The sequence below is a fragment of the Engraulis encrasicolus genome, chromosome 13 (assembly GCF_034702125.1).
Source record: "Engraulis encrasicolus isolate BLACKSEA-1 chromosome 13, IST_EnEncr_1.0, whole genome shotgun sequence".
In the NCBI taxonomy this organism is placed as follows: domain Eukaryota; kingdom Metazoa; phylum Chordata; class Actinopteri; order Clupeiformes; family Engraulidae; genus Engraulis; species Engraulis encrasicolus.
The window spans coordinates 36,790,763-36,812,995 of NC_085869.1; the positions used below are offsets into that span (position 1 = coordinate 36,790,763).

A 22,233-nucleotide genomic window follows, 5' to 3' on the forward strand; every position below is an offset into this window, starting at 1 on the left:
GGCCAGAAACAAGCCCAAGCCCAGGCCCTGAAGTGGTCTCAGGTTTCGGCCATTTTCTCCCTCTCTCAGCAATGTCAAATGCGTTCCTCTTGCCGGCGGGTGAATGATTGATTACCCCCGAGGATGAGCGGGGTGGGTGGTGGGGGGATGACTGCAGGTCCCCTCTCTCCACTCCACAGCCGATGCTAATCTGTGATGACAACACCCGTCTTCAGCACCATCTCCTGCCCCCCCCAGGAAAAGGCTTTACACAGGCCATACCTGAATAAACCCTACCACCGCCCCTCACACTCACCTAAACTACCCCCTAACCCAGGGATGGGCAACTTTCATGAGAAGGAGAACGCGAATTTGACTTGCAGAGTTTGAGGAGCAGTTGGTTGCTCACTGACTGCCGATATTGTTTGGGAGGAATAGGAATGTTCTCTATGGGCCAGCAGTATGATTAAAAACCTGGCCTTTTTTAAAATTATGTTTTATGTACGGGCCGCACTGAGTGAGGAGGCGTGGAGGCGAGGAGGCATGTGGCCCCCGGGCCTTCAGTTGCCCAATCCCTGGCCTAACCAATAACCATACATCCTTGGAATAGAGCCCACCAGCCCTGATACTCCCAGCTACCCAGCATCTTGCTTTTTTCTCTCTTCATGTATAGCTTTCTCTCTTCCAATGGGTTTGATGGTGGACTTGGAGAGATTAATCACTGTCTTGTTCTCCAGTCTGTCTTTCTGTGTGTGTCCCTTTGTCTGTGTGACTCTCTGTCTGCTCATCCTTATGTTTGGTTGTATCGACATGCCTACAGTTTGTCCACAGTGGAGCTTTTCTTCCCATGGGTTTGGTAATGATTTGGCTAAGTGCAGAGTTAATTATAGCTGTAATGTTTTCTGTCTCTGTGTCTGTCTCTGTCTGTCTGTCTGCCACCTTTGGCCGAATAGACAGTTAAACTCAAAGAAATACACACACAAATATAATTTTACTGTATATCATTAGATAAGGATTTCAAGGCCCACTTGGAATACCTCCATGCAGGGCCGGATTAAGATGGTCTGGGGCCCCTAGGCTGCAGGTTGATGTGGGCCACCATGGAAGGCAAATTTCTTGACAAATTTACGTACATAAACAGTGTCATAATTACAAGCTAGGAATTCAGGATAACATGCCTACCAACTGTACTCAACACAACATATTATTTTTTTCAATCATTGCATTTTGTCATAATTCTGCAATTTTTCACTTTTGGCATATCAGGGCCCCCTTGCAGGTGGGCCCCCCTAAGCTGCAGCCATATCTAGCCTGTGCATTAATCCGGCCCTGCCTCCATGGCCCATCAGTGGGCTCTGTTCCATATGTTGAGAATCACTGGTCTTACGGTAACAACCCGCTCATGTGTCCACAGTGGATGAGCCCTTCCTGGTAGTGGTGCGTACCAGCATCATCTATGGCATCTCCCTCAACCCCGCTGACAAGACCAACGCTGCCATGGTGCCCGTGGCCGGCCTCTCGAACGGCTACGACGTGGAGTTTGACGACGCAGAGCAGATGATCTACTGGGTAGAGCACCCGGTGAGTGGCCACACCCACGCTGCCTCACCCTTGCCTGGTTATCACCAGACCTAATTGCAAGTGAGCAGTGTTTCCCACTGAAATTTTGGAAACTATGGGGGCAGCCGGGATTTTTCATGCGGCGTAGATGCAAAACCGCAAAACAGCATGGAATCTGTACACAGAGAACGAAGAAAACTTTTTCAGAAATTATAAACTATGGCGGTGCGCCATAGTTTCCTCAATGTATGGGAAACACTGCTGAGATAAAGGTCTGGACACCTCCCTACTTTGAATCCTGTTGGGGAGGTGGGGCTTACGATTGACAACGGCTGTTTATTGGGCGTTACAAATGTGTGTAATTTGGCATGCGTAGCCATAGCCAATTGTGTCAGTTGCATCTATTCAAACAAACTGCATCATTGCCTTTTCACGCCTCCCCGCTCTCTGATTGGAGGCCATGATCTTCGTTCTCTGGGTATAGATTCCATGCTGTCTTTCAGATCGGAACGATTGTGCAAAGCAGCATGGGATTTCCCAGGATAGCGTCACCCCATCTGACCACGTATTGTTTAGTTCTGGCTATGTTTTCTATAGGTATACTGTAGTACGTTTTTACTTTGCTGGAGGCATTGAATCTTGGGCCACATATTCCAAATGACCTTTGTTTTATCCATCTACTTCAACCAGGTGATCATTCAACCAGCCACCTGGTTTAGTTGCATAAGTAAAACCAAGTCATTTAGAATATGTGGCACTTGATACTAACTAATGAATTCCATTTTGCCCATCACTGATGCAATGGAAAATCAGCCAGTAAGGTCAGGCAATTTGCATATCTGAAATATAAACAAGCATGATGCATAGCAAGCGTTTTTACGCTTTTACATGTAATCCCTTGGATACCCCTTTGTCTTCCTATATCCGTAAACCAAACCAAACCAAAAAAATAGCATGGACTCTGAGTCTATCCAAAGCAGATATGACGAGACGAGAGGCAAGGGAGGTGATGTTTGATACCATGTTCAGTACGCTATAGCCTTGTGTTGAGACATGTTGTGTCTTCTAGGGGGAGATTCACCGCGTGAAGTCAGACGGTACCAACCGGACTGAATTCGCCCCTGCCGCCATTCTGGGCTCGCCAGTGGGCCTGGCGCTGGACTGGATGAGTCAGAACCTCTACTATACCAACCCGTCATCACAGTCCATAGAGGTGGGCAGCACACACAAACACTTAACTTTCCATAGTTATATGCAGGGCTCTATTAACACCAGCCAACCTGCCAATTGCTGGTGAAATACCAGTTTGGCTGGTAGAAAAGACCAACTAATTAGCCACTTACTTTGACCCATTACTGAGTGTGTGTTTGGTTTTGGTAAGATTAACACATACTAGCCATTTTGGCTGGTGGTGATAAAGTTAACGGTTATATGACAAGTAGCTACTTTTCACAGTACTTTCTGAATGATTCAAGGCTTATGAGGTTGAACTGGTTATATATATGTCATTGCATGATGTTGCATAACACATTATATTTGTAGCTATATTATACGTTAGGGACATTTTATGTAGCCTCTTAGTGCAGATGGGGCCGCCGGCGGGCCTATTCACTATTTGCTGAAAATACTCAACTACATCATAACAACATTGCCATGACATTACAGAGAGCCTTAAGTAACAGATTAAGACATACCCATTACAATTTTGGTGACAGTAAGGTTATAACATAGGCTCTGCACTAAGCATGGGCGTAACTTTAGGGGGGGATGGTGGGGACATGTCCATACCACTTTTCAGATAAACCTAGCTTGTCCCCACCAATCTTTCACAAAAATAATGCAAAAACATCATACCCGGAACATTTGTCATTGAAATGTCCCTACCACTTTTCGAGCCAAACCTACACCTTAGCCTAGAGGTTAATACCTTGATGATTAGTTTATCAAAAAAAGGCATGGACAACCTGTTAACATGCCACAACATATTTGCCATGTTAACTCTGTGTGCTGTGTGTGTGTTGTCAGGTGCTGAAGCTGAGAGGAGAGGTGCAGTATAGGAGGACCCTGATCACCAACAACGGCTCCCCTACAGGCGCCGGGACACCCACCGGCATCGTGGTGGACCCAGCACGCGGGTACAGCCCATCTTGATATTTTTGATATTTTGATATTTTATTAGGATCCCCATTAGCTGATAAGACATATCAGCTACTCTTCCTGGGGTCCACCTTGCAAATATTACATTACATTACATTTAAGCTTTTGACCAAAGTAACTTACAAGGAGGACATTCAAGCAAGTACAGATATACAATACAAGTAATGTAGAACAGATAGAGAGCCAAAAAATAATGGAGGACCTATGAAGTGTACAACATGCTCCTAGCATGGCCAGGCGAAAAAGCCATGCCTTTTCTCTGGTTTCCCTTCAATGCATGTCGTTCCTCCAGTAGCAGGCTGTAATAGTCATTGAAAAGTTAGCTACCATAGTCTTCCTTGGTGATTGCCATTCTGGTAACAGTGCATTTATTATAACACAATGTCTTAACGGGTTAACTGTTTGCTTGGGGCTTTTTACAATGATGGAAGAAAGGAGGGTCTGCTGTGTGATCACAGTGACTGAAGGCGCTCGCTGGAGATAGCTCAATCTTACTGTAGTTGAGCAGATGTAGTAGAAAATGATGTAGTAGAAAATTACTTAAACTGTGGTTACCAGCAAAATGCCTTCATTTGGCTGTTGGCTATTCGCCTCTGCCTCTGTCAACACCCGAAAGACGACAGCAAGTGAAGTCATTCCCTCCCCCGCATTGTAGGCAATGCAACCCTTTGAACCTTTGAAAATCTCTGTTAACTGTTGCCTGTTGTAACATCTTGCCCCTCTGGCGTGTGCTCACCTCAGGAGGATGTACTGGACGGACCAGGGAACTGAGAGCGGTATCCCTGCTAAGGTTGCAGCGGCCAACATGGACGGTTCCGACCCGGTCAACCTCTTCACCGGCAACCTGGACCACGTGGAGTTCATCACCCTCGACATCAAGGAGAACCGGCTGTACTGGGCCGTCACCTCCTCTGGAGTGGTAAGCCGTCATTTACAGAGAAGAACCCTATTATTATTATTATTATTATTATTATTATTATTATTATTATTATTAAGGATATTTTTGCCTTTATTTGGGACAGGACATTGAAGGATAGACAGGAAATGAGTGGGGAGAGAGAGACGGATAAGGATCGGCAAATGACCCGGGCTGGATTCGAATTCGGGTTGCCGGCATAGCAGTCTAGTGCCCTACCATTAGAGCCACAGCAGAAAAACCTTATTATTGCTTCCGCACACCGGCTCCGACAAAGTGCTGAGCACTGCTGGGCAAAAGTTCGATTTCATTGTTTTCAATAGAACCCCGCACACTGGCGCCGATGTCCGTGGACATTCGCCGATGTCGGATAGCAATTAGAGACAAGTTCTATTTTGTCGGCGCCGCCCATTGACTATCAATGCAATGTTCGGGTGAAATTGGGTTTGGAGGTCCGAATTATGTCGGAAGCGAAAGTGCGCCGCAGTGCTGTCGGAGCCTATGTGCGGCTGGCCTTATTCTGCTCCAGCCTACATTGTTTTGTGTTTGTCGAACTTAGAGTGTATTCAATGACAAAGATGTACCGAAAGTTAGTAGATTACTGACACCATCAAAGGGCATGGCAAGTCAAGTCAGCTACAGAGCACATCATACTCAAGGCAACTCAATGTGCCTAAACATGTATGGAAACAGGAGATCAAATTTGTGTAATAGATGTATAATATTGATCATAATGTGAAACATTGATATGAAGATAAAATAATGTTTTTTTTGAGGAAGACGCAGGTGCGTCAAAACGTCAATCTCACTTTGTGCACCAAAATAAAAAAAACTCTTAAAAAAGTATGCTGAGTACTCCGGTCTTCCCTGGGTCTACTTGCTGACAAGTATAACTAAATTGTATTGCAAATGTAACTTCTATGACTTCTAAGACGGCCTAAGGGCCATAAACATGCCTTGAGACATAGGTTCCCCACCCCTGATTTAAATCCTGCAACGATTTCAGATTGAGCGCGGAGACGTAGACGGTACGAACCGGCTGGTGATAGTGTCGGGCCTGTCGCACCCCTGGGGCGTGGCGGTGTACGAGTCCTTCCTCTACTTCTCCGACCGCAACTACGAGGTCATCGAGCGCGCTGACAAGGCCACGGGCGGCAACCGGGTCGTCATGAGGGACAACCTGGCCGGACTCAGGGTCCTCAAGGTGCACCACCGAGACAGTGAGTATATGGCAGACCACACACAGAGCACACATGATTGATTAAGGTAATGGGTGCACCTACTAAGCTCTTGTGGTACTGTAGGTATTTAACTGCCTTTTTCCTTTTCTCTTGATGTTTTCTCTATATATAGTTTTCTGTAACATAATTTTGGGTCTGACCCAGGAGTTGAGCCTGGGACCTTTCACAGCTCCGTATTTCAGATCATCTGTGAATTAGCTGATGTCAACAAATGGCTCATCTAGTACTTTGTTGAATACTTTTGCTGCAGTAATTAGAACTACATGGTATAGTAGGCCTATATAGTACATGGTACTACATGGTACTACCCTAGATTGTAGCTTCTGAAACAATGTTGCCCATCGCTCTTAGCCAGAATGTCGTTGAGCACCTTAAACAGGCTTAAAACAGCCTCATGGTTTTAAGTTTCCTAGCTAGCTGCAATCCGTAGCCATGGCCATGTCAAGAGTTCCTGATACCTGCTAGCATGTAAATGGGTGTCTGGCCATCACTTGTACATGTGTATCAGTGGGGGGATGACAGCCCGTGTGGTGTGGTGGTGCCGTAGACAAAGGGGGCCAGTGGTCCTGCCTTTGGCTTGTAAGCAGTCTGTCGGTTGAATGGAGGCCTTTCTCCCCTCTTTGATTGTGAGATGAAGATAATGGCCGCCTCGTGGCGTTCTTTTCCTCCTCTCTCCCCCTCTCTTCTCCTCCTCCGAGGCTCTTGTCAGCTGTGGACGCCGCCAGGCTGATTACCTGGGGGAGATGTCTCTGAGCCCCGGATCGACTTACCAATTAGTTCCTCTTGCCATCAGGAGAACACTGGCTGTTGTGTGAGGGGCAAGGAGCCCAGTGTCAGGACTGTGCAAGAGATAAGGCCGAAAGCCTCTCTCTCTCTCTCTCTCTCTCTCTCTCTCTCTCTCTCTCTCTCTCTCTCTCTCTCTCTCTCTCTCTCTCTCTCTCTCTCTCTCTCTCTCTCTCTCTCTCTCTTTCTCTCTGTTTCTCATCTCATCTCTCTCACTCTCTCTCTCTCTCTCTCTCTCTCTCTCTCTCTCTCTCTCTCTCGGGGGTTTTAGGGGATGGGGTGGTAAGAGAAGGACTCTCTTTGTGCATCTCCAGATCGGATCAGAGTGAATCAGGCTGTCATTAGAACGCAACAGAGCCTCCAGTAATAACTCTTGTAGAGCACCACCACCCCCCCTCCCAACCATCTCCTTACTGTGCTTTACGACTTGTCATCTACAAGATGAGCCAGATTCTTTTGGGGGTTTTGGGGGCATAGTCCACATAGCTGGGGTGAAACACCCTCTTCATCTAAGCGTTTAATAAGAAAGAATTCCATTTCTAGCTGAGTGGCTAGTGGCATGTCTTGGTCCAGGTCATCGGTTCTGTCTGACCTCTCTGCAAATTTACTTCTCCATCCTGGCTGTGACATCCCAAGTTTATTACTCCACCTGCCCACCAGTTACAAGGCCAAAGCTCAAACTTGAACAGTTGCTCCTGTGTGGGCTACTGGTGTTCAAGTTGCTGAAACTGACCCTTTGACAACCCCAGAATCCAATTCTGTGCAGGCCTAGTTGTCTTTGTCTTTGGCTATTGTGTGTTATCCCTCCAGTTTTACTGAGGCATGACCATGTTATGGTTTTACCAGATTTTATTACTCATTTCACATTTCCAGACACTGTACAGTCAGCACATTGATGTAAGTTTTTACTTACTTACAGTCAAGGGTGTCGTTCAGGGGGATAAAGTCACCAGGGCACCATGTATATAGAGGGCCCACACATAGTCGGGTTTATGAAAATATATGGCTGGGGGGTCCATTGGAGCTGATTGTACATAGGGCCCAAATTTTGCTGCTGCGCCCCTGCTTACAATACTCTCTAACTTCCCTCTTTTACCTCCATCCACAGCCTCTGCGGGCACGAATAACGGCTGCAGCAACAACCAGGCGGCGTGTGAGCAGCTGTGCCTGCCCCGCCCTGGCGGCCTCTTCACCTGCGCCTGTGCCACCGGTTTCCAGCTCAAGGCCGACAACCGCACCTGCGCGCCCTACCAGTCCTACGTGGTCATCTCCATGCTCACCGCCATCAAGGGCTTCAGCCTGGGGGGGGCCGACCACTCGGAGGCCATGGTCCCCGTGGCGGGCAGAGGTGAGTGAGGGGGGTTCAGCTAGCTACTATAGCTTAGTGTTTCTGGACAGTTTCTTATTTCTGTTTTTTTATTATTTCTCAGCCCTTTTTTTGTATTATGTGTTTGTCTTGCCTTGCTGTTATGTGTTGTGTGGATGAACAGGTGGCATTCAATTTTTCCTTTGGGGATTAATAAAGTCTCTCTCTCTCTCTCTCTCTCTCTCTCTCTCTCTTTCTCTCTCTCGCTCTCTCTCTCTCTCAACGGGGGCTCTACAGCCCCCCGGGGGGGGCATTGGGGAACCCTAGGGGTGCATTGAGAAGGATACAGCTGAGAGGGGCCGGTGCTTAGTTGCAATTGAGGTGCATTGGTTTATTATATTTTTTGATACTAAGGGTGTGTTGGCAGTGTTATGATGAGGTCAGGGGGGCGTTTGTTCAAAAAGGGTTGAGAACCACTGAGCTCGCTGCTCTGCAAGCCACAGTGATCAAAAGATGTCTGGCTTGACTGCAGGTGGTGTATCTGTCTGGGTGGAGGGAAGGGGGTTGGGTCACCCAGGTGGAATGTTAGCTTTTCATGTGGCATGTGTCTGGTAAATTGGTCTGTGTTCTAGAAGTGTGGCCAGTCAAGCGTTAGTCACCTGTTTGACCTACGTGTACGTTCATACGGTCCTCCCTCTTGCCCCTCCCAAATGCCAACATTTGATGTCCTACATGCCTGGTATATTGGTCCCGTCTTGTGGAAGTTAAGACACTCTGGTCTTGACACCTGTCTAAACGGCATCCTCTTACCCCTCGCCACCTCCTACTCCCAGGGGACTGATTTTCCTCGGGGGTGAATAAGTCCTCTGACAATATCATTCCGGTTAATTCATATATCACTGTCCTGATTCTGAACAACCACCAACCCCCCACCCATGTTTAAACCAAAGCAATGCCTCTCTCTGGTAAATTGGCCTGTGCACCGATGAGTATGGCTTCTGAGAGTAAAGACAACCTGGTCTTGCCACCTGTCAAACCTACACACTCTTGCCTCTCGCCACCCCCTCCCCCTCCCCAGGTCGTAATGCTTTGCATATGGATGTTTTGTCTGTACATTAAGACATTCTGTTGTTGTCATGTACCATAACCTACACCCTCTTCACTCACCTTCCCCACCCCCTCCCCCTCCTCAGGTCGTAACGCGCTGCATGTGGACGTGCACATGCCCTCGGGCTTCCTCTACTGGTGTGACTTCAGCAGCACGGTGTCGTCCCAGAACGGCATCCGCCGCATCAAACCTGACGGCTCCGGCTTCCGCAGTGTCATCACCTCCGGCATCGGCCGTAACGGCATCAGGGGCATCGCTGTGGACTGGGCTGCAGGTGGGTGTCACAAACATCCTTGTTGCAGTCTCATGTTTAGGGCATTAACATTCATTTTAAACAAAATGGCATTGCTGAAGTTTAGATATGTGACTGTGTGTACAACAAGAGCGATCTATGCTACCGGAACAACGGAAGCCATTATTTCTCTATCGAGGGTTGCGAATAAAGCGACCAAAGTGAATGTCCCAGACTGACAAGCCAGAGCTGTGATGTGATTAGCTAAATCAAACATGTCAGGTCTAGATGGAATGCAGGGAATTCATGGCGAGACTCTTCAACGACCTTGGCTACTGGTTAGCGTAGGTCGTTTCTGGTGTACAGGCATGGTTCATGGACTGTGCTGATGTTGCGGGTTGTTGACTGTGCTAGGGACACTAATGAACATCCTCCAGGTTCAGAACGCAAAAAGTCCAGTCATATGTTTGTACCAGCCAATTCCTTGGAACAATTCCTTCTACTGTAACTGTAAGTAAATGGGATAATTACCTCTGCCAAGGAGGTTGTGTTTTTGGTCGCGTTGGTTTTCTGTCTGTCTCTTTGTCTGTCAGTCTGTCTGTTTGTTTGTTTGTCTGTCAGCAGGATAAATCAAAAAGTTATGAACGGCTTTGGATGAAACTTTGAGGAGATTGTTGAAAATGACAAAAGGAACAAGTGATTACATTTTGGTGGTGCTCCGGATCAAGATCCGGAACTAGGGTTTTTTTAAAAGGGCAAATTTTAACATTCCACTTCTTCACAAGAAGAAGGCAGAAAGACTTGAAAGAAAATAGTGTGTAACATAATGTTCTATCAAACAGCTTCCTTGGCAGAGGTCTGCACTCTCTCGTGCATTTCTGATTAGTGAATGTCACTTGAGAGTATCTTGAGAGTTCAATTTGCTGTACTACATGACTGGACTTTAACTTTCTTTACTTTGCAGTCTTATAATAAGACCATAGCCAGCCTTTCAACAGCTTAAAAACAAAAATGCATTCCTGAAATGCAGACATGTAAGCAGCCCTTGGTATGTAGGGCAGTCTATGAAACCTGCATACAATGAGTTGTTGTCAACCATTTTTTGGGGGAAACAAGCAGCTTTGACCTGCTTTGGTACTCAAATCAATTTCTCTTATCCAAAAAAATATACATTATACAGTACTGCACTGTGTATATATACAGTAATTTAGACAGTGGGTAGAATATAATCAGAGGTGGAAGAAGTACTGAAGTTGTGTACTTAAGTAAAAGTAGAAGTACCCTGCGAAAAAATTACTCAAGTGAAAGTAAAAGTTGCTTCCCAAAAACGTACTTAAGTAAAAGTCCTAAGTACTAACTTTTAAATGTACTTTTCAGTACAAAAGTACAAGTAGGCCTACTCACGCAATGGCTGTCTTTCTCCATGTCTACCTACTTGATCCAATAGGAAAAAGTGTCTGCAACGGTTTTCGGTTCTATTTGAACATGACTATGGAGTCCTGTTAATGTTTTTAAAAGTATATTTTCTGTCTGGGTGTCAATTTGGAAGAGGGGCTTGGTCCCGCCTCCCTGCCCGCAGCTGAGGCTACTGAAATATCCACGAAACACAACAGGAAAACCTAGGATAAATGTAACTAGTAACAAAGTCTTCTCCTAGAAATGTAAGGAGTAGAAAGTACAAGTAATTGTCAAAAAATGTAATTGAGTAAAAGTAAAAGTCTGCATTTTTATTTTTACTCAAGTAAGTACAAATTCCAGAAAAAACTACTTAAGTACAGTAACGAAGTAAAAATACTTAGTTACGTTCCACCTCTGAATATAATCCCCTTGTGTCCTAAGAACAGTGTGAGACAGGGAATGGGATAACATGAGAAAACAGATATTTGCTTGATGGAGATTTAGTTGATGGACTTTACACAGCATTATTTCAGGGAATAGTTGTGTAGCTGTGTGGTTGTGTATCTCTGATTAACAGCTCCTAGCTCTTGCCAAGTGCTGTAATTGCAAGGTTTTATCTTTCAATAGGCTTACCGTTGCCTTACTCATCTCATCCTCATCTCTTGTTATTTTATGCTACATCTTCTTTACCATGTGTAGGTCAATGCCGTCAGTGTTGCAACTGTACACTGCACCTAGATGTCTTTGTTTATTATCTAAACTTTGCTACTAATTACTTGTATACTGTACTGCTGCACTCTGCGCTGACCCCTTACTCTGTTCTTGCTTGAATTTCCCCCTTGTAAGTTGCTTTGGTCAAAGGCGTCTGCTAAATGTAATGTAATGTAATGTCATTTAATCTGTTCAGGAAACCTGTACTTCACCAATGCCTTCCTGACGGAGACCTACATCGAGGTGGTGCGCCTCAACTTCACCTTCCGGCGCGTGCTCCTGAAGACCCAGGTGGACATGCCGCGCCACATCGTGGTGGACCCCCGGAACCGCTACCTCTTCTGGGCCGACTACGGCCAGAGCCCCAAGATCGAGCGGTCCCTGCTGGACGGCACCAACCGCACGGTGCTGGTCTCCTCGGGCATCATCACGCCGCGCGGCCTGGCGCTGGACCGCCAGACGGGCCACGTCTACTGGGTTGACGACTCCCTGGACATGATCGCCCGCGTGCGGCCCGAGGGCGGCGAGACGGAGGTCATCCGCTACGGCAGCCGCTACCCCACCCCTTACGGAATCACCGTTTTTCAGGTAACTAGCTGGAATCTGGATATAATTGCTATTGGCCCCGAATCTGCATCCAAACATAGTAAAACATACAGTAGCTCAAGTCATCCGAGGGGATTTTTTTCATTCTGTTTCAAAAGTGGAGTTATACGCTTTTCATTGATGTACCACACATGGAAATCTGATATATATTTGAAAGGTTGCAAATGTTTAGAACCAAATGGCAGCAATTTATGTCTTGGGTGAATTTCAAGGATCTTTCCTGAGAGAATTGAACCTGGTTTGGTCCATGAAACGACCGATGTAATAACATAGGCCTTATGTTTTATCATTACTTCGTATTCCGGATGTACTCAGTGTTACATAACCACGTAGTCATGTGTAAGCGCGGTTAGGGCGTCAGACTTGTAGCCCAAAAGTTGCCGGCTCGACTCCCAAACCACCAGGACTATTGACTAGTGCTGTCCCCCATTCTCCTCCATGACTGAGGTACCCTAAGCATGGTATCATCTTCACTTTTCACTTTTTTTTTCAAACCCCATATGCTCTCTCCCTCCTCCAGGACAGCGTCATCTGGGTGGACCGCAACCTGAAGAAGGTCCTTCGAGCCAGCAAGCAGCCCGGCAGCTCCGACCAGCCCGAGACGGTGCGGGACAACCTGGGCATGCTGCGGGACGTGACCGTGTTCGACCCCCGCGTGCAGCCCACCTCGGCCCAGGAGCTGAACCACAACCCCTGCCTGGAGGACAACGGCGGCTGCGCCCACTTCTGCTTCGCCCTGCCCGGCTCCTCCCAGAGCGCCGCCAGATGCGGTTGCGCCTTCGGGAGTCTCGGGTCGGATGGCAAGACGTGCGTGGTGTCGCGGGAGGACTACCTCATCTACACCACGGAGAGCACGGTGCGGAGTCTGCGGCTGGACCCAGACGACCACTCGCCGCCCTTCCCCGTGGTCAACGTGCCGCGCACCTCCGTGGCGCTGGATTTCGACCGGCAGGACGGCAGGATCTACTTCACCCAGAGCGCCGGCGCCGGACACAGCAAGATCAGCTACATCAGCCTCTTCACGCCCTCGTCGCCGGCCACTGTGGTGGCTTCGGGTGAGTGGAAGAGCAAACTGTACCGTAATTTCTGGCCTATAAGCCGCTACATCAGTGGTTCTCAACCTTTTTTTTTGTCTGTAAATAAACGCCCCCTGGATCTCATCATAAGCCTGCCAACACCCCCTTGACCTCATCATAAGCCTGCCCTTCGCCCACCATACTGTAGTATTAAAAACATAAAACATAGTAACTGCCCCCTCTCAGCTGTATGCTTCTCAACACATAATCAATATTTTGCCTTTAGCCTTTTACTTCAAAGGCAATACCACATCATGTTCTCCCATGTTTGACTGAGATATTAGAATAATAAAAGGCAATAATAAAATAAAATAATAAAAAAGGCAATACAACAATTTCATTCAGGACAAATAATATTGATTATTCCACACTAAATGGTTATGGATAGGACAAAAAGGATAAATATCCTATTTGATATGATCTGTTTGAGTGTTATTATTATTCCATTCCATTATCATCCCAGTCAATTCTCTCAGCAAGTACAGGTTGTGTCGTTTTTCTAAGTGCCGTACTCTGCCTGTTAGATCTGGGAGCCCCTGACGGCATTGCCTATGACTGGGTCAACAAGAGGATCTACTACAGTGACTACATCAACCAGAGCATCAACTCCATGGCGGTCGATGGCTCCCAGAACACCGTCGTCGCCCACGTGCCTCGTCCCCGGGCCATCATCGTTGATCCCTGCAGAGGGTAGGTCACAGCCAGAGGCGGAATTAGCCTAAGGCAAACGTAGGTCATTGCCTAGGGCCCTCCATAGGGCCTCTCAACTGTCACACCAGTCGCGATAAACACACAAAAAAGTTGACCTGATCTTAATTTGTAACTTACGTAAAGTAATCGAAGATATATACGAGACAAAACACTCAAATAGCACCCTCGCTCCTCCCATGCCAATATGTGACGTGTTTAATGAATGGCTTTTGAGGGCCTAGGGCGCCCCCCCCCCCACCCGGCAAACAGACCACATAATGTTACCAGAAAGTCAGTCATAACCTGTAAAGACTTATGTGGGCTAGACAAGCATAACAGACCACTTAACGTCACCCTACCCACAATACTGTATATTCGTTTATGTTTACATTGTTCTTAGCCTATGGTTTTATCCAAAGCAGCTTACAAAAGCATTTATTAATAATATGCTGTAATATGCACCTCCCTTGGGCCTGGGTAGTAATCTAGTAAACTGGGGTCTTTGACTTGTTAACCTCTTAATCCATAGTGGTATGGGTCAATGCCTACAATGCCTTGCCATGTGTTATGAATTGTTCAAGCCATTTATCTTTTCTTTTGTAAGAAAATTACATATTTTTTGGATTTTTAAAAATGTATTTATTGAGGACAGTTGAGAGACAGGAAGTGAGTAGGGAGAGAGAGACGAGCAAGGGTCAGCAAAGGACCCAGGCCGGAATCGAATCCGATCTTTTTAGTACTTTTTTGCCTTTATTTGATAGGACAGTTGGAGATTTTGACAGGAGGCAAGTGGGAGAGAGAGATGGGGGGCGATCGGCAAATGACCTGGGCCGGAATCGAACCCGGTTGGTCGGCGTAGTAATCCAGTGCCCTACCGCTAGGCCACGGCAGGGGGTTAACCTGTTCTCTTCATCTGGCACAGGTACATGTACTGGACGGACTGGGGCACTAATGCCAAGATCGAGCGTGCCACGCTGGGGGGAAACTTCCGGACAGAGATAGTGAACAGCAGCCTGGTGTGGCCCAACGGACTCACGCTGGACTACGATGAGCAGAGACTCTACTGGGCTGATGCTAGCCTGTAAGACTCCTTATTCTTTCCTTATTCTTACTCCTTATGCCTTGGTCACACCAAGAGCGACCTACGCTAACTGAGCGACGGAAGTCATTATTTCTCTATGGATGGGAAGCAAACTGGGCGACCAGAGCGAATTCGCCAGGGGCAAAGTGAACTGAGGGACCAGAGTGAATTTCAAAGATTGCAGTCAAGCTAATATTATGGTAAAGAGCTATGACATAGTTCGGTGAAAAAACAATTGGAATGTTCATATTGCCGAATGTCCCAGGCTGTCAAGCCAGAGCCGTTATGTGATTACCTAAATCAAACATGTCAATTTCACGTCCAGAATTCAAGGCGAAACTTCTTCTGCTTCCTCGGCTACCAGGCAGCGTAGGTCGCCCTTGGTCTGGACGCAGCATTATCGCTTTCTTGGCGACAGCTCACTTGAAGTAGAGGCACCAGCCTCAATATGACTGCCCTAGTAAAATAAAGAAGAAATATTGAGTTAACATTCAATTACATATTGCATTGTGAGAGTTTTATATTAAAAAGACACACACGTGCAGCACATCTTTTGACATTTTTCGTTCAATAGAAGTATTATTCATACATTCAGTATTTCATACATTAGCCGGTATACAGTATTTAGGTGTATTTCAAATGAAAATGTGTTCTACTAGTTTTTTTTTTCATACAGGTTGCACTGGAGCTAAGCAAACTAATCCATCTCTCCTCCTGTGTGTGTGTGTGTTTTCCCATGTATGTTTCTGTGTGTGTGTGTGTGTGTGTGTGTGTGTGTGTGTGTGTGTGTGTGTGTGTGTGTGTGTGTGTGTGTGTGTGTGTGTGTGTGTGTGTGTGTGTGTGTGTGTGTGTGTGTGTGTGTGTGTGTGTGTGTGTGTGTGTGTGTGTGTTTCCATGTGTGTGCGTTAATCAGTCAGAAGATAGAGCGTTGCTCGCTCACGGGCGCTAACCGAGAGGTGATCGTCAGCACAGCCGTCTACCCCTTTGCCCTGACGCTTTACGACCAGCACATCTTCTGGACCGACTGGAACACGCGCAGCATCTACCGGGCCAGCAAGCACGACGGCTCGGACCAGCGGGTCATGATCCAGAACCTTCCGTCGCGGCCCATGGACATCCACGTGCTGTCCGACAGCAGGCAGCAGCAGTGCAGCAGCCCCTGCCAACAGTTCAACGGAGGCTGTAGCCATATCTGTTCACCAGGTACTGTTGTGCCACACAGTTACAGGAAATAGCACTTATTTTATATATATTTATTTTATATTTTGTTGTATTAGTATATACATTTTTACGCAGTTCAGTTTCAGCAGTTCAAGAGAGGCTGGTACTGTAGGAGTGACACACAGTTACTAGGAATAACACTTTAAGTAAAATATTTATTTTATATATATTTATTTAACATTTTGTAGTATTAGTATTTACAGTGTTTTTGCGCAGTTCAGTGTTTGCAGTTCAGCAAAGACTGTAGCCATATCTCTTCTCCAAGTACTGTAGGATTGCCACACAGTTACAGGAAATAGCACTTTAAGCATACTATTTTATATTTATATAAAATGTTATATTCATTTTTCATTATTTGTATACATGGTGTATTTTAAGCAGTTCCGTTTCGGCAGTTGGAGGCTGCACCCACATACCTATCTTCTCCAAGTACTGTAGGCGTGCCACACAGTTACAGGATTTGGCGCTTCAAATTACAATAATCTACTGTATTATGTGATTTTCCTGTCACTGTTACTGCTGTAAATATTTTTTCTTTATTCTAAATATTGTGAAGTGCTGACACCACGGAGCCAGTGTACGGAATTGTAACACCCGACGGGAGTGTACATTTTCTATGCTGTCTAGATCAAGTTTAGTAGCCTACCCACTCCAGTTGTTCAGGCCAGTTACTGTTGTTGATCAATTTCAGCTTTCACCTTCATCTTAAGAAGCATAAAGATATTGCTAATGAGAAAACCTAAAAACATTTAATATTTACGAAGACTAGCTGGGAGAAGTATTAAGAAGTAGTACAGAATGTTATACTTGAAGTTGTACCATTTTTTCTAGTTTGCACAAAAGCCAGGCATTACCATCCTGGCCAAGCCATAAGTCTTAATGCACCCTGACAAGAGGGGTGGGCAGGGATTGTTCATGTGGAGGGTGCACCCACAATGGCTGCTTTTCTCAGACCTCATGTTGCTGTTGTTCGTTTCCAGGGCCACAGGGTGCGGAGTGTCAGTGCCCTTCGGAGGGCCGTTGGTATCTGGCCGAAAACAAATACTGTATCCAGGACAACGGGACCCGCTGCCAGGCAGACCAGTTCACTTGCATGAATGGCCGCTGCATCAGAGCCCAGTGGAAGTGTGACAACGACAATGATTGCGGCGACGGGAGCGACGAGCTGGAGAGAGTTTGTGGTAGGGAGCCCCTCTTCCATGGCACAGCTGCGGTGCTACATATATCTTGCTTTTTTGTGTCTTTGCTTTTGTTTGACTGTCTGTGCTCTGTTTGTTGGCTCTGTACGGTGTACTGTAGACCTTTTGTTTTGGGCAATAGAACTATGTTCCCAAACTTTACCATGACAAGGCCCCCATATAGCGAGGTGTTCCAGCCAAGGGCCCCCTTACATTAGCCAGAACCTTCCTCTTCAGAAATTACTGTCAGTTTTTAACCCGTTAAAACACAGCATTATAAATTTGTTGTTACCAGAATGGCAATGGCCGAGTCTAATTGTATTACTAAAGGCCCTGTGCTGTGTAAGAAATAACGACCGACGAGGTGTCCCGATATCAAGGGAAATAATGGACGAGACGGAGCGTTCTAACAGCCCGATGGCGAAGCCGAAGGGCTGTTCGCATCACCAAGTCCATTTTCCCTTGATATCAGGACACCTCGAAGGCCGTTATTCCTATCACCTGGTCGCTATTCCTTATCACCCGGTTGCCAGCATTTAAGTATTAATTTATTAATGTGTTGATCTAAGACTTCTTGAGAAAGTAGATTAACCACTGCGCTTGGTTCGTTGCTATGGGCACCACTTTCTAATCTAGTGAGACGCGCCTCTATCGTATGCGTGTAAGGACGCGCATAGAATGTTGGGGCGACTTGACAACCAAATGTGAGAGAATTAATGACGGGATCTTGGTTTGACAACCAAATGCGATAGAAGTAACGATGGGGTCTTGGCCATAGCAGTTTAGAATTAGTAACAGCAGTTCGCCAGAAAGTTAAGCTAGGCTCAAACTACAGGACTCCCGATTGTGTATCCGATTTTGACGTCGCGGTGCACCGCACACTAGAAGAGAACTGCAACAGTCAATCTTATCCTTGCTCGCAACCACCGAGACAATGCGCAGCGTTCTATTTCCAGTCGCAAATATCATTACTGTTTGATTTCTACGATTTGCGATCGGCGACTCTTTGAGCTGCCAAAGTTCTATCTTAGATCGTTTCACACAACGAGGAAATCTTTCCCGACAATCGCTTGCGATGTTCCTGGGGGGTAACATTCCACCGATTGTCTTAAGGGGAGTGTTCAGCCGAGAATCGGGGCGATAGTCATGTAGTTTGAGCCCGGCTTTAGGACGCCCTACGCCCGCACGCCTGCATGACATCATAGGTGTCCTGTTCTCAGGGAATAATGGACACCTGCTCAGCCAATCAGAAGACGTCCCGTCTGCTCACCGGGTGATAAGTCATAGTAGAGTAGTGCTAATTAACCTTTCAATGACAGCATGCCTCAGATGGCACAGCATGCAGTTAGTCTCAAGCGCATGTACTGTGTTGACATTTACATGATCTGAGTGAATTAATCACTACCTGACTAATCCTGCCTACAAGTGTTCTTGTGCAATAATAAGGTTCTCAAGCTTAGCATCTCAACAATTTCACTCAAGGCTCACTGTCAGTCATAGTGTACAGTGAGTGCACATGTACTCTGCTCAGCAATCCAGCTTCATGCCAAGATATTTGCTAATCCCGAATTGGGCAACGTCCACATCTCTGTCCATCCTTTGGCTGTTGATATATGAGGTGCCCTTAGGCAAGGGAGGAGGATATTTCAAGAAGCTTTATCCCCTGTATAGCCCTGATTGGGTTTCCATTTCCTATTTTGATGGATGTGTTATGATGTTTCTCCTAAATACCTGGACAGCAGTTTGGATAATCTTAGCAGTTGCGTGTGTGGAAAGAATGTTTGCTTTCAAAAGGCTCCAGAATTCTCCAGTAGCGCTGTGTGAATCTGCACATCTCTGAGTCATTCCAGGAATGTTTTTTCCTTTTTTTTCTTTCGCATTACTCAGTCTGCATCTCAGCAGAAGATTCCTCTTGTTGGAAGTCCAAACCGCTTGCTCCCATCTGGTAGTGTTAACTTAACACACTGGCATACTGGGCGAATAGATCGTCAGTGACGAGATCAAGTGACAGAGAATTGCTAGGCTGTGCAGCGACAGCAATACGAGCCATAGAAGCGACAGAGTATGTCCATTAGAAGCAGAATGCAAGCATTCCAACATTGGCATTGGTTGTGGTGGCTGTCGCCGAACTGCATCATAGCTAATTTGCATAATATTGGCTGGAGTTTAACTACAAACTGACGCTTTAGTCGTGCGAATGGCCTTTAGTGGCCCCAATCACTTTTGTCTCTTGTCTCCCACGACTCAGTACAAAGCCTGTTACTTCCGTCGCTGGACTCGCTCATGTCGCACTTGGTCTATTCATGCCATTACAGTACTGCTGTTGTTGTGTTGTCTCACCTGTGATTACTGTACCTGTATGTGTTGGGGGTGTGCTGTACTGGGTGGGTGTACTGTATGTGTGATGTGCATGTTTAGTGTTTTGTCTTTGTGTTTTCTCCCGATGCTGTAGGTTTGTGTTTGTGGTGTGTTTTGTGTTGTCTTACATGTTTGTCATACCTGATGTACTTGTGTGGTGTTTTGTATGTGTGTGTCTGCCCCTTTTTTATGTTTTGGTTTGGTGGTGGTGTTCTGACTCACTCAGAAGCTTTTTCATGCCAGCTTTGATTATTGTATTCTGCCTTTTCCATCTTCTCTTGACATGTACTATTCTTCTTTAACTTTATTAAAGTCTACTCTATCTATCTATCTATCTATCTATCTATCTATCTATCTATCTATCTATCTATCTATCTATCTATCTATCTATCTATCTATCTATCTATCTATCTATCTATCTATCTATCTATCTATCTATCTATCTATCTACTGTATCTATCTTATCGTCTTGCTTCTTGCCTTACTCTTGCATGTTGTTGATTACCTCTTCTTTCTCCGCTTTTCAAAATCTGCTCTCATCAGGATCCAAGGCAGATTCTGCTGCTTTTGGTGTGTATGCTTCCATTCTCTACCACGATAGCCTTTCTTCCTACTGCTTGTACTGTATCTCATCACACTTTTGGCATGTTTTAACAATTTAATTGCTTTCTCTCTGCCACTGCCTCTTGCATGCAGCCGTCCCACAAGTGCTATCGTTCATTGCCCTGTCAGGTAACACTGTTATGTCAAGTCATCTTGTATAATGACTTTCCCTAAGCCTTGTGGATAAGATGAAAAATAATGAAAAAAGAGATACCTGGCTTTTCTTTGTCTTTTGTTTGACTTTTATTTTGACTTGCAGCCTTCCACACCTGTGACCCCACGGTGTTCACCTGTGGCAATGGCCGCTGCGTGCCCTACCACTACCGCTGTGACCACTACAACGACTGCGGGGACAACAGTGACGAGGACGGCTGCCTGTTCCGGCCCTGCGACGCCAGCACGGAGTTCCCCTGCAACAACGGCCGCTGCATCTCCAAGGAGTACGTCTGCAACGGCATCAACAACTGCTTCGACAACGGCACCTCGGACGAGAAAGACTGCCGTAAGTCAGCAGCAGGATTGGCTTGCGTAACATCTCTGGTTTTAATCATAAAGACTTCCTTTTCTACTGCAATCAATTATGTTATTGTTATTGTTCAATACATGTTTTAGACTGATGACATCTCTTATGCATCAGCTGGTTTGTTTCACTTTGTTTAGAACTAGTTGCAATAGGGCAACAGACTTGAACAGAGCAGAGCCGATACTATATATGTTGTTGGCATCCTGTGCTACATTTCCCCAACAACTCTTAAGTAGTACTTAAACCTAAGTAGTACTTAAGTATGAAATGCCCCCTATTCAATTGTTCAGATATAGGTCTCACATCATCACTAGAAGTTTATACATACACTATTTTATGACACCAGGTTCATAAATAGGGCTGTGATGTTCGTCTCAAATAAAAAATGTGCGGGTCTGCATTGAAAGTGAGGGCAGTAGCCTCTAACTGCAGATGGGGTCACCTGCGGGCCTATTCACTATTTACTGAAAATACTGCAGTACATCATAACAACATTGCTATGACAGAGAGCCTTAAGTAACACATTAAGACATAGCCATTTCAATTTTGGTGACAGTAAGGTTATACTGTAACATAGGCTCTGTGCTAATTGGTTTAAATCATGTTTGGGTGTCTCTCTCCTTCTGTTTCTATGTGCAGCTGAGCGCACCTGTCAGCCTGGCCAGACCAAGTGCCAAAGCACCAACATCTGCATCCCGCGCTCCTACCTGTGTGACGGTGACAATGACTGCGGTGACATGAGTGACGAGAGCCCCACTCACTGTGGTACGTCAGAGAATTGCATTTTACATACATGAAAAGTACACAATTGACTGTTATTTTGTTGTACCAGTAAGTATTAGTTGATTATTTATGTAAATATACATAATGTACATGTAAATACACATGAAAAGATCAATTTGTCGTTGCAATACTTACTCATGGGCAGTCATGGGTAAGCGGTTAGGGCGTCAGACTTGTAGCCCAAAGGTTGCCGGTTTGACTCCCGACCCGCCAGGTTGGTGGGGGGAGTAATCAACCAGTGCTCTCCCCCATCCTCCTCCATGACAGAGGTACCCCGAGCATGGTACCGTCCCGCCGCACTGCTCCCAAGGGGTGCCATTGAGGGCTGCCCCCTTGCACGGGTGAAGCATAAATGCAATTTTGTTGTGTGCAGTGTTCACTTGTGTGCTGTGGAGTGCTGTGTCACAATGACAATGGGAGTTGGAAGTTTCCCAATGGGCTTTCACTTTCACTTTACTCTGGCCACCATCCTACTCAGTCAGTGAACGCTGCATAATTTAAACAATGATTGTAAAGCCTGTGAAACTTTGGTACAGTACATGCTTAAATTGAACTCTGTTTATTCTTTTGAGTTATATATGATGGCACCATTTTTTTTACCACTAACATGAACCACTTTGGCTCATCATCTGCTTCTGTTTTGTCTCGTGTTTGGTACTTGAATTGACTAGGATTATAGCAAAGTTACAATCCCCTATTGTCTACACACTTGAATCAGTGGCT

The 22,233-nt window shown here is 46.0% G+C and overlaps 1 protein-coding gene across 1 annotated transcript in view; it reads left to right on the forward strand.

Annotated features, from left to right (window-relative positions):
- lrp2a (low density lipoprotein receptor-related protein 2a) overlaps positions 1 to 22,233 on the forward strand; it is a 136,859-nt gene that overhangs the window by 61,749 nt on the left and 52,877 nt on the right. Inside the window, exons 33-47 of the mRNA XM_063213850.1 lie at positions 1,394 to 1,560; positions 2,609 to 2,752; positions 3,565 to 3,674; positions 4,438 to 4,615; positions 5,619 to 5,832; positions 7,745 to 7,984; positions 9,136 to 9,324; positions 11,588 to 11,979; positions 12,518 to 13,052; positions 13,598 to 13,763; positions 14,686 to 14,844; positions 15,758 to 16,047; positions 17,046 to 17,246; positions 20,464 to 20,706; positions 21,367 to 21,492. Of these exons, the coding sequence (XP_063069920.1) occupies positions 1,394 to 1,560; positions 2,609 to 2,752; positions 3,565 to 3,674; positions 4,438 to 4,615; positions 5,619 to 5,832; positions 7,745 to 7,984; positions 9,136 to 9,324; positions 11,588 to 11,979; positions 12,518 to 13,052; positions 13,598 to 13,763; positions 14,686 to 14,844; positions 15,758 to 16,047; positions 17,046 to 17,246; positions 20,464 to 20,706; positions 21,367 to 21,492 (3,354 nt within the window). The remainder of the gene's footprint in view (positions 1 to 1,393; positions 1,561 to 2,608; positions 2,753 to 3,564; positions 3,675 to 4,437; positions 4,616 to 5,618; positions 5,833 to 7,744; positions 7,985 to 9,135; positions 9,325 to 11,587; positions 11,980 to 12,517; positions 13,053 to 13,597; positions 13,764 to 14,685; positions 14,845 to 15,757; positions 16,048 to 17,045; positions 17,247 to 20,463; positions 20,707 to 21,366; positions 21,493 to 22,233) is intronic.